General features: G+C 40.6%; 1 protein-coding gene across 1 annotated transcript in view; it reads right to left on the bottom strand.

Annotated features, from left to right (window-relative positions):
* The window catches only part of LOC117506417 (dedicator of cytokinesis protein 3-like), a 544822-nt gene that overhangs the window by 30346 nt on the left and 499737 nt on the right, over positions 1-14739 (bottom strand). The window contains exons 29-42 of the mRNA XM_034165920.1: positions 13468-13566; positions 13140-13234; positions 11761-11836; positions 8987-9087; positions 8655-8713; positions 8328-8476; positions 6931-7016; positions 6764-6790; positions 6477-6572; positions 6317-6377; positions 5294-5387; positions 2304-2452; positions 1742-1828; positions 798-902 (exon numbers count right to left, since the gene is read on the bottom strand). Coding sequence (XP_034021811.1) covers positions 798-902; positions 1742-1828; positions 2304-2452; positions 5294-5387; positions 6317-6377; positions 6477-6572; positions 6764-6790; positions 6931-7016; positions 8328-8476; positions 8655-8713; positions 8987-9087; positions 11761-11836; positions 13140-13234; positions 13468-13566 — 1284 coding nt within the window. The remainder of the gene's footprint in view (positions 1-797; positions 903-1741; positions 1829-2303; positions 2453-5293; positions 5388-6316; positions 6378-6476; positions 6573-6763; positions 6791-6930; positions 7017-8327; positions 8477-8654; positions 8714-8986; positions 9088-11760; positions 11837-13139; positions 13235-13467; positions 13567-14739) is intronic.

Here is a 14739-nt window from a genome sequence, read left to right as displayed (position 1 = left end):
TCAATTTCAATTTATTTTCATTTATATAGCGCCAAATCTCAACAGAGTTGCCTCAAGGCACTTCACACAAGTAGGGTCTAACCTTACTAACCTCCAGAGCAACAGTGGTAAGGAAAAACTCCCTCTGAGGAAGAAACCTCAAGCAGACCAGACTCAAAGGGGTGACCCTCTGCTTGGGCCATGCTACAGACATAAATTACAGAACAATTCACAAAACGAATATACAGGAAATGCTGTTGGTGCACAGGACAGGAGGGTCACCAGCACAAATAAAACTCCCATCTCTGGATGGAGCTGCACCTTAAACAGAGAGAAAAAACAGAATCAGGCATCAGAAAGACAAGAAATACTGTATAATTTGCCAGCATTAAACAAGAAAAACAGGAAATATCGGCCACTAGCCCTAAGCTTCACTAAAAGACACAGAATTTAGGTAAAGTTGAGGCTGCGGTACACTCCGTTTCCTCATAAGATGAATTAAAAGAGTGAAACATATAGAACTATACTATGTAAGTATGCTAGCCATATGAAAGGGAAAATAAGTGCGTCTTAAGTCTGGACTTGAAAGTCTCCACAGAATCTGACTGTTTTATTGACGCAGGGAGATCATTCCAAGTTCTGTCATTCTGCAGTAATTTAGTCATTTCCAATAAAGTAGCAGCAACAAGAAGAGAAACTATTTCACGTACACACAAACTGTGATAAATCTCAGTTTGTAAAGGCGTTAAGCACACTGAGTACTCGTCTACTTTCAAAATAAAGAGCCATTCTGGAAAACCTAAAAGATTTTAACTCACTCTGAGAAAGAAGGGAAACTTTCTGCCATAGAATCCGACCCTGAAGAACTCCGGTTCCAGTCGCTGCTGCTCCATTATGTTGTCATAATACGCTGCCTCCATTTTCTACAGTGTGAATTCAGATTAACAACACAAAGTTTAAACAAATAAAAACTCAAAAGTGATGCAGTTTATTCATTATCATCATAAACTGAAAAACATACAGAACTCATTTAAAGGTGTCTCCTATTTCTACTTCCACAGAGACCGTTTGATATTTTTACTGGAAATGTGTTTTGTTTTTGTGGCACAAGAAATCAGTTGAAGTGAGAAATTGAAAAATCGAAAACATCTGGCAGAACTGTTTGGCGATTTGGGGTTACAAATACCGCTGAAATGAAAGGGCTTCCGTGCACATTATACAGTGCTGAGTAACATTTTGGGACACTCTATCACAATGTCACTCCTTAGAAATGATTGACTAATGAAAGCTTCATAAGATTTCTCTCTAATCCTATTGGTTGTGTAGACATCCTTGCAAATGTCTTTTAAAGACTACGGTTTTGACATGTTGGCCTTTGACCGACCTGCTCCAAAACGTAATCATAAGGACACTGAAGAAATGTACTGTCCAAGTTTGGTGACAATCTGCTTCCCCATATCAGTTATTTGTACAAAGTGCACAAGAGCAAAACCACAGATGCTGAAAAATACAGCTTCTATATTGATAAATCATTTAATTTATCAATACAAAATGCTAACAATTATCTGTTTCCACATTCTCCAGTGTGAGTTTCAGTGTAAATGGAACAATGCTCATGTTGGGACTGATCATTCAAGATGTCATCTTTAAATAAAACTCACATCGACTGAATATATTATTTTAAAACGTCATCAAACTCATCAGTAATGGACAAAATTACTATGACGGTCCTCAACAGGAACCACAGTGTGATGCTGCTCACCCGAATCCAGCTGAGGCTCTGGTAGTCATAAAGAGATTCATACTGAAAGGCCAGTTCCCTGCAGAGAGGAATGCCATACTCCCAACACTGCAACACACACACACACACACACACACACACACACACACACACACACACACACACACACACACACACACACACACACACAAAATGAATCCAATCTGATTACAGCAGAACACAACAACAGGCTGTCCATTAACCAAAGGGTCAGGAGGTTTTTAGATCGTCAATCAGCCCAAAGAGTCAACATGTTTCTGAGCTCTAAACTAATTAATCGGGCAAGAAAACAGAAGAATTTGATCTAATCCATGTCCCCCTGTAGGTGCTTCAAACTACCAGTAAAGGCTCCTAAATGTCATGCCTTCATATCACCAGTAGGGGCAGTACAAGTCCATATCAAAATGCAATGGGTATTGAGATGTTTGTTCTCAGAGCAGCATGATGGCTTGTTTCCCAGACAGAAGGTTCCTGGTTCAAGGCCACGCATGCCACATTTCCCATGCACAGTACAATTTGCACAGTGTGTTTATGTCGTTCTCACCTTGCCCTTGTTAAAGTAGTGAATGACCTTGCGGCAAAGTCCCTCCTTGCGATGCCACTCTGTCTGAGCAGGATAGTGCATGAACTCTTTCAGGGGCCGTTCATCCCAGTGTAGCAGTTCCCAGTACAAGAGCAACGTGAATGCAGCCTCTGTGGACCCAACCAACACAAATCAGTCACAGCACTGCTTCCTATAGCTGACACATGGCAGTGGAAATGAAACTTTGAGTGTGTGGGGTCAGGACTCAAACCTGGTGAAACAGTCACCTGTGGGGATGTAATTCCAGTGTACAGATATTAAGGGTATTTGTTAATTTTGAGGATAAGAAAGGCTCCTTTGAGATCCTGCTAGTGAGTTCAAATGGGGGTAAAATAATGCTACAAATAGGTGGCGCTGTCTCCACTTCAACACCGCTCAACATCCATCATAGCTGATTTAAGTAGTTCTATACACTAGGCCAAGGCTGCCTACAAGGAAAAGATAGAGGACCACTTCACTGTAAATGACCCCAGAAGGATGTGGCAGGGAATAAATCACATAACCAACTACAAAAGCAGCAACCCAGGAAATGCAAGGTCTGACGCCTCGCTGGCAGAGGAGCTGACCTGCTTCTTTGCCTGCTTCGAAGCAGATAGACCAGCAGCAACTCCACACCCACCACCCTCCAGCACTAGCGTGCTAACACTTCAGGAACATGAAGTGAGATGTGTACTGAAGGCGGTGAACCCCAGGAAGGCGGCCGGCCACGATGGTGTACCTGGAAAGGTACTGAAAGTGTGTGCTGACCAACTGGCTGGAGTTTTCACCTGCATCTTCAACCTGTCCCTGTCGCAGGCCACCATTCCACCCTGCCTCAAATCCTCCACGATCATTCCAGTCCCAAAGAAGTCAGCAGTGGAGAGCATAAATGACTACAGGCCTGTTGCACTTACGCCTGTGGTCATGAAGTGCTTTGAAAGACTGGTCTCTCAGCATATCAAAGCCTGTCTTCCTCCCACTCTGGACCCCCACCAGTTTGCCTACAGGGCAAACCGCTCCACAGAGGATGCTATCACCACAGCGCTCCACACCACGCTGAGCCACCTGGAGCACCAGGGGAGCTATGTGAGGATGCTCTTCCTGGACTTCAGTTCAGCCTTCAACCACATCATCCCGGAGATCCTGGTCCAGAAACTGACACATCTGGGCATCTCCACCCCCATCTGCTAGTGGATCAAGGACTTCCTCACAAACCGCCCACAGTCCGTGAAACTTGGCCCCACCTTTCCTCCACCATCACACTCAGCACCAGTTCCCCTCAAGGCTGTGTACTGAGCTCCCTCCTGTTCACCCTTTACACACACAACTGCTCTCCAACCCATCCCACAAACACCATCATAAAGTTTGCGGATGATACCACCGTGATTGGGCTCATCTCAGGGGGCGATGAGACCGACTACAAAGACGAGGTAAATCGACTGACAGTGTGGTGTTCAGCTAACAACCTGCCGCTGAACACCACAAAAACAAAAATAATCCTGGACTTCAGGAAGAACAGGGCTGAACCAGCCCCACTCTACATCCAAGGGGACTGTGTGGAAAGGGTCAGTTCCATCAGGTTCCTCGGAGTGCAGCTCTCTGACAGCCTCTCCTGGACTGCCAACACCACAGTGATGGTAAAGAAAGCCCAGTAGCGACTCCACTTTCTGAGGAGTCAGGAAGAAATTCTCCAGATTGTTTCTTCAGGAGAAACAATCTGGAGGAGAAGCTGCTGGTACTGTTCTACAGAGCCACCATCAAGAGCATCGTGACGTACTGTATCACAGTGTGGTATGGGGGGTGCACAGCAGCAGACAGGAGAGCACTGCAGAGGGTGATCAAAACAACCCAGCGGATCACTGGTTGCTCTCTGCCCAGCCTGGAAGACATTGCCAGCTCTCGCTACCTCAGCAGAGCTGCCAGCATCAGCAAAGACACATCTCACCCCAGCAACCACCTGTTTGTCCTATTACCCTCCGGCCAACGGTATAGGTCAATCAAAACTAGGACAAACAGACTCAGGGACAGCTTTCTCCTCAGATCGATCACTGCTCTGAACAAAAACAAATCACTCTAATCCACACCTTCAAGTTTCTTGTGCAATATCTGTAAACCATGTGCAATATTCCCATGCAATATGATTCCACAGTTGTATATAATTCTTGTTTTACATTACTTAGTCCACATTTCATTTTATTTTATTTTATCTTACCTTATGTTTATATTAGTTGTACATATACACTATATAATTTACCGTTAAATTTCACTGTGTTTTATTTGGCTAAAAATTACTCGCACCACGGAAAGCACCTTTTTGGAGTTGCAGTCAAATCTCGTTGTAATGCAAATTACAATGACAATAAAGGCGATTCTGATTCTGAATACACCACAGATGGGAAACAAATGGTATATCTAATATTACATTCACAGGTTGGTGGTCTGTAGCAAACGGTAAACAGTAAAGATAATTAAATACACGGGCATCTCAGAATCGCTTCAAACCCTGTATCACTTTCAAAGACCTGCATCCTGGAAGCTCAGGGTTTGAAACTTTGTCCTTACCTTGAAAACCTTCGCTGGTCTGGGAAGGTGTTCATGATGAACCAGGATATTCCGTTGTCATGTTCTGATCTTGTTTCTCAGTTGCTGAATTTTCAACGTCTTAAAAATTTTCTTTCCCCCCATTGTGAGCTTTGTTAATCCCTTGCATGTCCGTGAAGCTCTGTCGTACATGCCCTATCAACACTGGGAGGTTCTGCCAGACATAACACAGATATGCTGCAGGTGTGCTCCAGTTGGCATACTGCAGAGTGCAAGTCCAACATGTTCCACTTTCAAACTGCACACTCGAGCACATTTAATCTTCACACGGCAGTTTGTCGTGGTTACAGACCTTCCAGGATGCACATCTGTGAACTGAGTTTTGGGCATCAGTGCAAGTCAACATACATGTGATATGTGTGTTTGTGTACCTGTGTAGTTCTCAGCTTGTAGGTGCATGTCACACAGTTTGTGGATGTAGCGGATGTACATCTCCTCCTTATTGATCTCTGATTTGTAGAAATTCTGATAAGAGACACAGTGTCCTGTCACCATACACATTAGAAGGATGCTGCTGTGTGTCCTACAAAATTAACAAAATATCAGTGAGTTGTAATACTCCCAATAACCATGAGGGCTATAAGTCATGCTTTTTTTTTAACTTGTTGGGCTGGTTCTGCATCTTATATTTCAAAGTGATATATTTCAAAAAATTCTGCATTGTCATGTACAGCCAAAAGATGGTAATATCTATATGTGACAAGCTGCTCCTGCATACAGTTGGACTATGGTACTGTCTGAGCCACATTCCAGAGTAGAAGGTAGCATGAATACACCATTAAGCTGGATGCCAACCACTATAAAAGAAGATTTGAATGAGGAGGATGTGCTGGGTCTTAGAGAACAAGTAAAATTAATAAATCTTGCTCTCAAACTGAAAGACTATGCTCTTTAATAAAGAGAGGGTATAATCTTCATACTACTCAACTCTTGACTTGTTTGTACTACAACCCCTGGCAAAAATTATGGAATCACCGGCCTTGGAGGATGTTCATTCAGTTGTTTAATTTTGTAGAAAAAAAGCAGATCACAGACATGACACAAAACTAAAGTCATTTCAAATGGCAACTTTCTTTTTTTCTTTTTGGAGATTAATGAAACCCGGCTCGTCTGAGTCTGACACTCTACACCAAATCGATCAAAGGGAATAATGTGATTATTAACCATTAGATGGCAAAGTAAAACCTCATAAATCATGTGCAAACCATTACACCACCACCTCCCTACTTCAGTGATGGTACGTTTTGCAGACAACCAAGCTTAATCGTCACTTGAGAAAAGCAGAGGAAATGAAGTTGCAGATTTAGTGTAAATTCTGTCAAACTGTCAACAGTAAACCCATCTTATGGTGTTAAAAAAGCTTAATTTTTTTTAAATCACATAACATATCGTACCAGGAGATTAACAGTGCAGCCAATCTTCTTGTTTTCAGTCTCGTCTCCTTTCATACAGTCCCTACAGACAGGGGAGATGGTTCACTCTCCTTAAAGTGATGAGATTCTTTTATTTTCCACACTGTGTCTTTAATTTGCTGCCTGTGACTGTTTGTGTTACCGGTAGTCCAAAAGTCGCTCCATCAGTCGTGTGACAGATGTAACAAAGGAAATCCCCGTCTCTCTCCATGTCTCCTGCTCCATCTTCTCCAAAAGACTTAAAAAGGAAAATAGTGGCTTGAATCAGAGTGATGTAATAAAACACATTTTCACAGGCATCTGCTGCAGCCTAGTCATGTTTTTTAGACTTATTCCTTCATTGTACGTGCACAGTAACACCGTCGCCTCCCTGCCTACAGACACAAATATCAGCCTGATGCATCTCCCGACAGATAAGTGGTGTCATACCTGGGGTACGGCCCAAACAGCTGTGTTCTACTCCCGCAGCACAGAACAAAGCAAACACACAGCATCAGCATTAGAGCAGAAAAACAGTGACAGTGTCACTGCTCAGAGGACGGAAAGACGAACAACAGATTAAACATCCAAGAGGGTGAAAGACGTCTGCTCCTTACAGCAAACTGAAGAGTTCTCTGTAGTTCTCGTCACCTTTGCCCTCTGAAACCAAACTGTCAAGTTTGTCAATCAGCTCAGCCTCCACCTGAAAAGACACACACACATACACACACACACCCATGTGTCTCCTCAACTCTACTGGTGGTGGTGCTGTTTCACCACAAAAGTATAACACAGAAATGGACTAATCCCATTTACATAACCACACAAAAAAGCCAAACTCATTCTTTCCAAAAAAAAGTTGTCAGCACTCAGTCACAAAGTACAGTTTGCAGAGTATCCACTCTGGATAACCTTCCTTGCATGTCTTTGCCTATCTCTTTTTCCCTGCTTGTTTTCTCCCTCTCTCTCATTACCCCTAATATTGGCAGAGGAGATAAGTGTAACAATCGTTCATTTCTGGAAACAAGCACCAAATTCAGCACAAATACTCTTTAGATATTACTCTTTTGAAAAAAGAGTAATATCCGTTACAGGGTAACATATGTCACATGTCATAGAATCCAATGGACATCAACATTGCTTGACCTTTACTTTGCAGACCAAACATTCAACACAGTCAAAACTATGTTGTCAACACATATGAAATCCATCTGTGTTGACAACATATGACGCTGTGTTGCCAAAAAATATTCTGTTATCTGTTGCACTATATAAAGTGTACACAGACTTGCCGATAAACTACGCATTACTGGGGGATTCCACCAGAGGGCGTACCAGCAGGCACACCAAGGTACTCAGACAGCCAAGAAAGACTGGATATGTTTGCCGTAAACAAGCTTAAAATTTGACTGATCTTGTGCCAGAAAACTTTCCACCACAGTCTGTTACTGATTATCCTGTTGCTGCCTCCAGTGTTCTTGTGTGTATTGCCAAATGAATGCTGCTTGTATATTTACACCCTTACTTGTTTGTAGCACCTTTGGGTGACTTAATGTTGTGATTTGATCCTGACTCCTGTACAAATACATTCATTCATTCATTCATCTTCTACAGTCCAATTAAGGGTTGCGGGAATTTAATTTAAATTAATAACTCCTTTGCAATCATGCAAGTTACACCAACAATATAAGACGATGTTGATGTAAAAGTTGCACCAGCAATGTTGCCAGGGAGGCCCCACATTTCCATGACAATTCATTTAAGTATAAACGCATAAATCACGGTGTTCCCAATGTGGGGACGGGGCTATGTGGATTTGGAGAGTCTGAGTATTTGAGGTTAATCGAGTAAATGAAAGTCCCCCATTTTGGTTCTCAGTCAGTCAGTGACCGACTGCAGACTAAAGAGTTTCACACTGAAATTAGAGCACTGCAATCCATCTGTGCTGACAACGACAACAAGGCAGAAGACTCCATCTGTGTGAGTATGTGTGTGTGTGCGCACGTGTGTGTACCTGTTTGAAGTTTCCGTTTTTGCGTTGCTCCCAGTCCATCATGTCATGAAAAATGGGGATCATGATGTTCCGAACCTCCACTTGAGGAACCAGTGTGACTCCCAAGAACGGTCCAATCATACCAGGGATGAAATGGATCTTATTCTCACCTGTAACCAACATACACGTATCAATATATCTGTGGCCAATCAGTCAACCAACTATGCTCAGAGAATTTAAGTGGAGAATAAATTTTATGTTTCAGATGGATCAGTCATTGAGGTTTATCTGGAATCAACCAGGATTTTAAGATCAACGTTTTGTTGTTTGATGTTGGGGAAATCTTACCCAAATTCTGCCACATGCTGAACAGTTCATAGGTCATCATCACTCTCATGTCACCATACCTACAGAGGAACAAATCCCCATGCCAGGGTTAAAGCCAACATCCTTTTTATTGATTCAACAAGATAATGAAAAATGGATCACAACGATGACAAATTTACAGTATGTAACCTCAATATCCTCGTTCATATGATTAACCTTACTGGGAGCATGAAGAAATACCCACCTGTGAATGGGAGTAGTCACACTATTGACACGGAAGCTTTTTACGACCTGACACTATTAATCTGACCTCACACTCGTGACCGTAAGTGCAAACGTGTATGTGTCCTTACTTGTCTAAGATTTTCTTCCTCTTTGCAGAACTGAGGTTCTCCAGCTGTAAGCTGGGCTGGTTGATGTAGAGAACCGCCAGGCTGAAGTAAGAGTTCCACACCTGCTCACAGACAAACATATTCACAGTAATACACTGTTCTCTCAGCATTCTTTACTCCAACTCTTTGTAATGATTTATGCTGAATATTTTCATTCTTTGTGGAACATAAAGGCATCATTTAACACATGCAATGTATTTTTGTGTATGTATTTTTATTTGTTGCATTTTGAAGCCCACTGGATGGAAACACTCCCTGAACTTTGATTCTTGTTCTTGTTAAAACTCTCAGTTTTGACAGAAATCGCTAACGAGAATTATAATGAAGCATTCTGAAGACTGCTGACTGTGTGAAGACATTATATTCAGACAAAGGATGGCAATACATCTGAAAATGTAGTTTTTACAGAGAAAAAACTAGTAATTGTCATTGCTGGAATTAATATGTAAAAATGCAGTAAAAAGTAAATACCTTTACAGAAAACACTATTAATTTTACAATATAAAGCCACTTTTATTTGTAAATAATAAATTAATAAAATTAAAATGGGTCCAAGCAACCTTGAACTGGAGATATTCTGTTTGGGAAGCAAGCTCACCAACTGCTTCTGCCACCATTCTGTCACATGGTGTGAACTGGTCCTGTTGATGTATAACCTACTCAATTCTAAACGGACATGACTTTTTTTTTGGAACTCCTCATATCAACATACTTACAAATCTAATAAATATATATGGCAATATGATATATAATTCATATTTTCAGAGTAGTATCTACTGTGTGACACACAGTGGTGCAAACAGTGAAACGGGAACAGTATAACAAATCTCAATCTCAATCTCAATTTATTTATAAAGCACTTTGAAATGAATACCAACAACCAAAGCGCTGTACACAACAAGAACAGGCAAGTTAAAATAAATAAAATAAATAAATAAATAAACCACAGTTAAAACCAGAAACACACAAAAAAAAAACAACGTGACAAACTGCGTTAAAAGCCAAAGAGAAGAAATGTGTTTTAAAAGAAGATTTAAAAGCAGAGAGAGACTCAGCCTGCCTAATGTGCAAAGGAAGATCATTCCACAATTTTGGGCCAACGACTGAAAAAGCTCGGTCACCTCTACGCTTCCTCTTTGACCTTGGGATAACTAACAGTGATAAATCAGCTGACTTGAGTGAGCGTGAAGGGACATATAAATGGAGCAGGTCAGACAGATATAATGGGGCAAAGCCATGAAGACATTTAAAAACAAATAAAAGAATTTTAAAATCAATTCTAAAACGAACTGGGAGCCAGTGAAGTGAGGTCAAAACCAGTGTAATGTGCTCGCACCTTCTAACACCAGCCAAAAGTCAAGCAGCAGCATTTTGCACCATCTGTAGGCGGGTAAGCAGTGTCTGATTCAGCCCAATCTAAAGTGCATTGCAATAGTCCAGGCGATTAGTGATAAAAGCATGGATTAAAATCTCAAAATGATGCCGTGAAAGAAATTGCTTCACCTTGGCCAGTTGTCTAAGTTGATAGAAACTAGACTTGACTGCTGACCTAATCTGGGCATCAAATTTAAGATCATTGTTCAGTTTTACACCCAGGTTTATTGCTGTCTGTGCCAGATACTGACTCATGGGACCCAGATCAACATTGATTTTGGAAGTGTCACTAGGTCCAAACAGCAAAACCTCAGTCTTTTTATCATTCAGGTGTAGAAAATTTATGGACAACCATGCCTTAATGTCACCAATGCACTCTAGGAGATGCTTCGCAGAGTATGCATTTTGCTGCTTCAGTGGCAAATAAATTTGACAGTCATCACCATAAAAATGAAAAGAGATATCATGTCTCCTAAAAATTGATCCCATTGGGAGTAGATACAGAGAAAAAAGAAGCGGACCAAGTATGGAGCCTTGAGGCACCCCACATGTAAGGGGCACTGCACAAGATTCAACAGCTCCAATACGGACACAAAAACATCTCTCTGATAGGTAGTATCTAAACCAGTCTAAAACAACACCCTTAATGCCCACCCAGTTTTCCAGGCGAGACAAGAGGATCTGATGGTCCACTGTATCGAAGGCCGCTATTAGATCCAACAGGACCAAAACAACACAGTGACCAGAATCAGTAGCTACAGAAATGTTGTTAAAAAACCTGCAGCAGTGCCGACTCAGTACTGTGACGGGATTTAAAACCAGACTGAAACAACTCCAGGGTGTCATGATTATTTAAAAAAGAACTCAACTGGCAGTATACAATTTTCTCCAAAATTTTAGAGAGAAAAGGAAGTTTGGAAATTGGCCTAAAATTGGAAAGTTCAGAAGAATCTAAGCCAGGTTTCTTAATAAGTGGGGTCACCACTGCATTCTTGAAACTGGCAGGCACTATACCATTAACCAAACTCCCATTAATAATATTCAATACAAATGGTGCCAACATGGAAAAAGCCTCTTTAAGAAGACGAGGTGGCAAGGGGTCATTTGGAGAAGCAGCAGGCTTCATATGACAAAGTCCAATGGGAATAATTCTTAAAAAAAAACACCAAGATAATGTTAATGCTGTTGGATTTACTGATTTAAAATTACATGACTTTTTGTAAATTAGCTTTACACTGTAAAATATACAGACTGTTCTGTAAAGACATTTACATTTTCTTTTTTTACTGAAAAATTTATTTATTTATTACAGTGTAGATGACAAAATGGATACAGCTACATGATGCATCTGTAAAAGTCACCTTAAAGTCAAATTCAGCATCTCTGAAGTTCTTGTGTAGCGCAGGAGACAAATACTGAGCTGTGGTCAGGATAATACTGCATACAGGAAAATACACACAGTTAACATACAAAGTTCATTAACAGTCAACAGCCAAACAGGTAAACAGATGCTCAGAACTGATGTATGCGTAACGCTGAAATGTGAATTTCAGCGTTACACATACAATGGCATCATGCAGGGGTGGTGGCCAAGTGGTTAATGCGCTTGGTTTCAGTTCGGAAGGTTCTGGGTTCAAATCCCACCCCTGCCACATTTCTCCATGTAATGTGGAGTTGCGTCAGGAAGGGCATCCGGCGTAAAACCTGTGCCAAATCAACATGCAGATCCACCTTGGATTTGCTGTGGCGACCCCAAGTGCAAACAAGGGAGCAGCCGAAGGGACTTACTTACATACAATGACATCATGCAATTGAGTCACAACTCGCAGATTTAATAACACGTTACATTAACGTTTTTAGATAGTGATCGTGATCAATAGTGAACCATAATGATTCCAGACCAATTGTTAAATATATACAAGCGAACATTATTGTACAAATATACTCCCAATCTCTAGCAGGTAGTTCCCAGCAGGTGGCGCTGCTGCACTTCAGGGCAAATATGTTATTTTTTAAACTTATTATAAACTGTTTTGTTTTACAATCCTTTTCATGTATTACACTACTTTTGTGTCCTGAATACTTTAGTAAATCCATTTCTTACATGAAAACACTTTGTCCTTATGAATAAAAATATATATTCACTGATGAATTGAAGAATTTAAAAAACACCTTTCATATTTTCAGATTTAGAGCCAAATCACATCTTTTACACAGTCTTCTATACATATTGACTTTATTTATTTACTCATCTCACTGCTGTGATCCCCCCCCCCCCCCCACACACACACACACACAAGAACCTCGCTGTCTGTTTAAGATTGACCCCTGCCCACCCCCCACCCTTTCTCTATGTTGCCATGATAGGTACACTTTTTAGGCTTCATGTCTATGAATATTCATGAGGTGTTTTGCATTGACCATGTGTGGTTGGATGTGGGTGGGACTGGAGGCAGTTGCATGTACGAGAAAATTCGAAGTGTGTGATTTATAAAGATGACTTTTTTGATAAGTCTGTTTTTTGCACATCATTTTTTTCCACACTTTTCATGTGAATCCTGCGTAACGCTTTATAAATCACAAAATCTGGAACTTGATTTGAAGTCTCATCAGGAACAGCAGAGAAACTGTTGGGCAGATTTTACACTTATCTCTTCACTGCAGCCTGTGTGCTCTTAAACCGGCTCTGTGTGAACATCATTTGGGAGTTCTGTGCATCCACCGTTTTTAAGTGTCTTACTTGCTGTTGAGGAGCCTCATGACGTTCCAGTCACGTGGAAAAATACTGAGCTTCATCAGGTTCCTGAACACACATAAGATCTTCAAAAAGAACTCCTGCAAGGAGAAAAGGGAGCACGAGGTCGTCACTTTGTCCTCAGCAACTATTATAAATAAAACTTGCGATAACCAGTTTAGCATTTTGGAGTTTTTCTTTGTGATCTGGTTCTCAGCATCCATCAGCCATGGATCAATTCTCTTCTCGCTGCCTTTGACCCTCTCAGTTACACTCAAGAGGACATCAGTGTTTTTTGTTTGTTTGGTTTTTTTTTTTTTTTTTTTTTTTTTACCTTGACCTCATCTCTGCTCTGAAAGTTGTCCATCAAATGTTGGAAGTGGATGTCTGTCATCTGCTGAAGGAGGGACAGGAGACACGACACGTACTCTCCCTGCCAATAGGAAGCCAGAAACAGGCGTGTGAACCAATCAAATGACAGTGAGATGCAGGATGCATTTGGAATTATAATTGTGTCTCAAATCTCAGAGTAAAGATCTGAGTTTAACATTGTAGAAGTTGTAATGTGTCACGCAAAGTGATGCAGATGACAGCGAGCACCAAAGTGTGCAAGTGAGGACACAATGACAGTCTTAAAAACACAAAACTGAATTTTGTCTGCAGAAGTCAATTCGTTGTTTGTGTATTTTTACAAACTAATTAAGGTGCATGTAAAAAATGTTTTTGTTCTACAGAATGCTCAAATCTGAGACAAATATAATTCCTTACGTGCACAAAATGACAGCAAGGTGACAAGAATGAAATGAGTGACAGACTGAGTGGAATGTTTGTAAGAATGACTCAGTTCTTCATATTCATTCTACTCACAAGGAACATCAGAAAAATGCTGATTTAACTGAAAAAGAATCATTAACTCTTCACAACATCTAATGTAGACACCATGTTGTCTGAAAGTTTAATACTTTTGCAAATGCATGCTGACTTGAAACCTCCACAAAGACTCACAGCACAGAAACCCAGAATGGACATGCTTAGTTATTTCCTAATCCAGTTATCACAAGTTAATTATTCTCTGCTTCTTTTCTTGTGATAAGCAGTTATCTCATTATATTGAGATAAAGCTTGTGATGTCAAAAATGGAACACTTGAGAGATCAAATCTATTGATTCAGAAAAAATATTCAACCTTAGTGGAGTTTCAAACATCTCACCACATCATATTGAGAAGTATCACATTATTTACTGATCATAAAAAAATCCACAAAGGTATAGCTGAATGTTTAGGAGCTATGAGGTTAAAAAAAAGCAAAAATGGCAACAGATAAAGTTGCTCCAGTTTTTGTAAAAAGTGATGCAAATCACTGATCGAGTTAATACGATTAATAAATGGACTAGTTCTGACTGCACTGAATGCTTGGTCTCCTCAGAAAAGGCCAAACAAGGTGGACATAATGTGCTAATTAAACATAACAGATGGTGCAGATGATTCAATAACAATTACAGCCAATCGATGTGAAAAAAAGATCTATAAATAATGCAACTGAGTAGTTTTTTGAAAGTTATGCAAGTTGTTTGTGACTCAAAACATAACTTATGTTTTATTATGT

The sequence above is a fragment of the Thalassophryne amazonica genome, chromosome 3 (genome assembly GCF_902500255.1).
Source record: "Thalassophryne amazonica chromosome 3, fThaAma1.1, whole genome shotgun sequence".
In the NCBI taxonomy this organism is placed as follows: domain Eukaryota; kingdom Metazoa; phylum Chordata; class Actinopteri; order Batrachoidiformes; family Batrachoididae; genus Thalassophryne; species Thalassophryne amazonica.
Note: the sequence above shows the minus strand (reverse complement) of the source record. Positions and strands in the feature narration are given on the sequence as shown.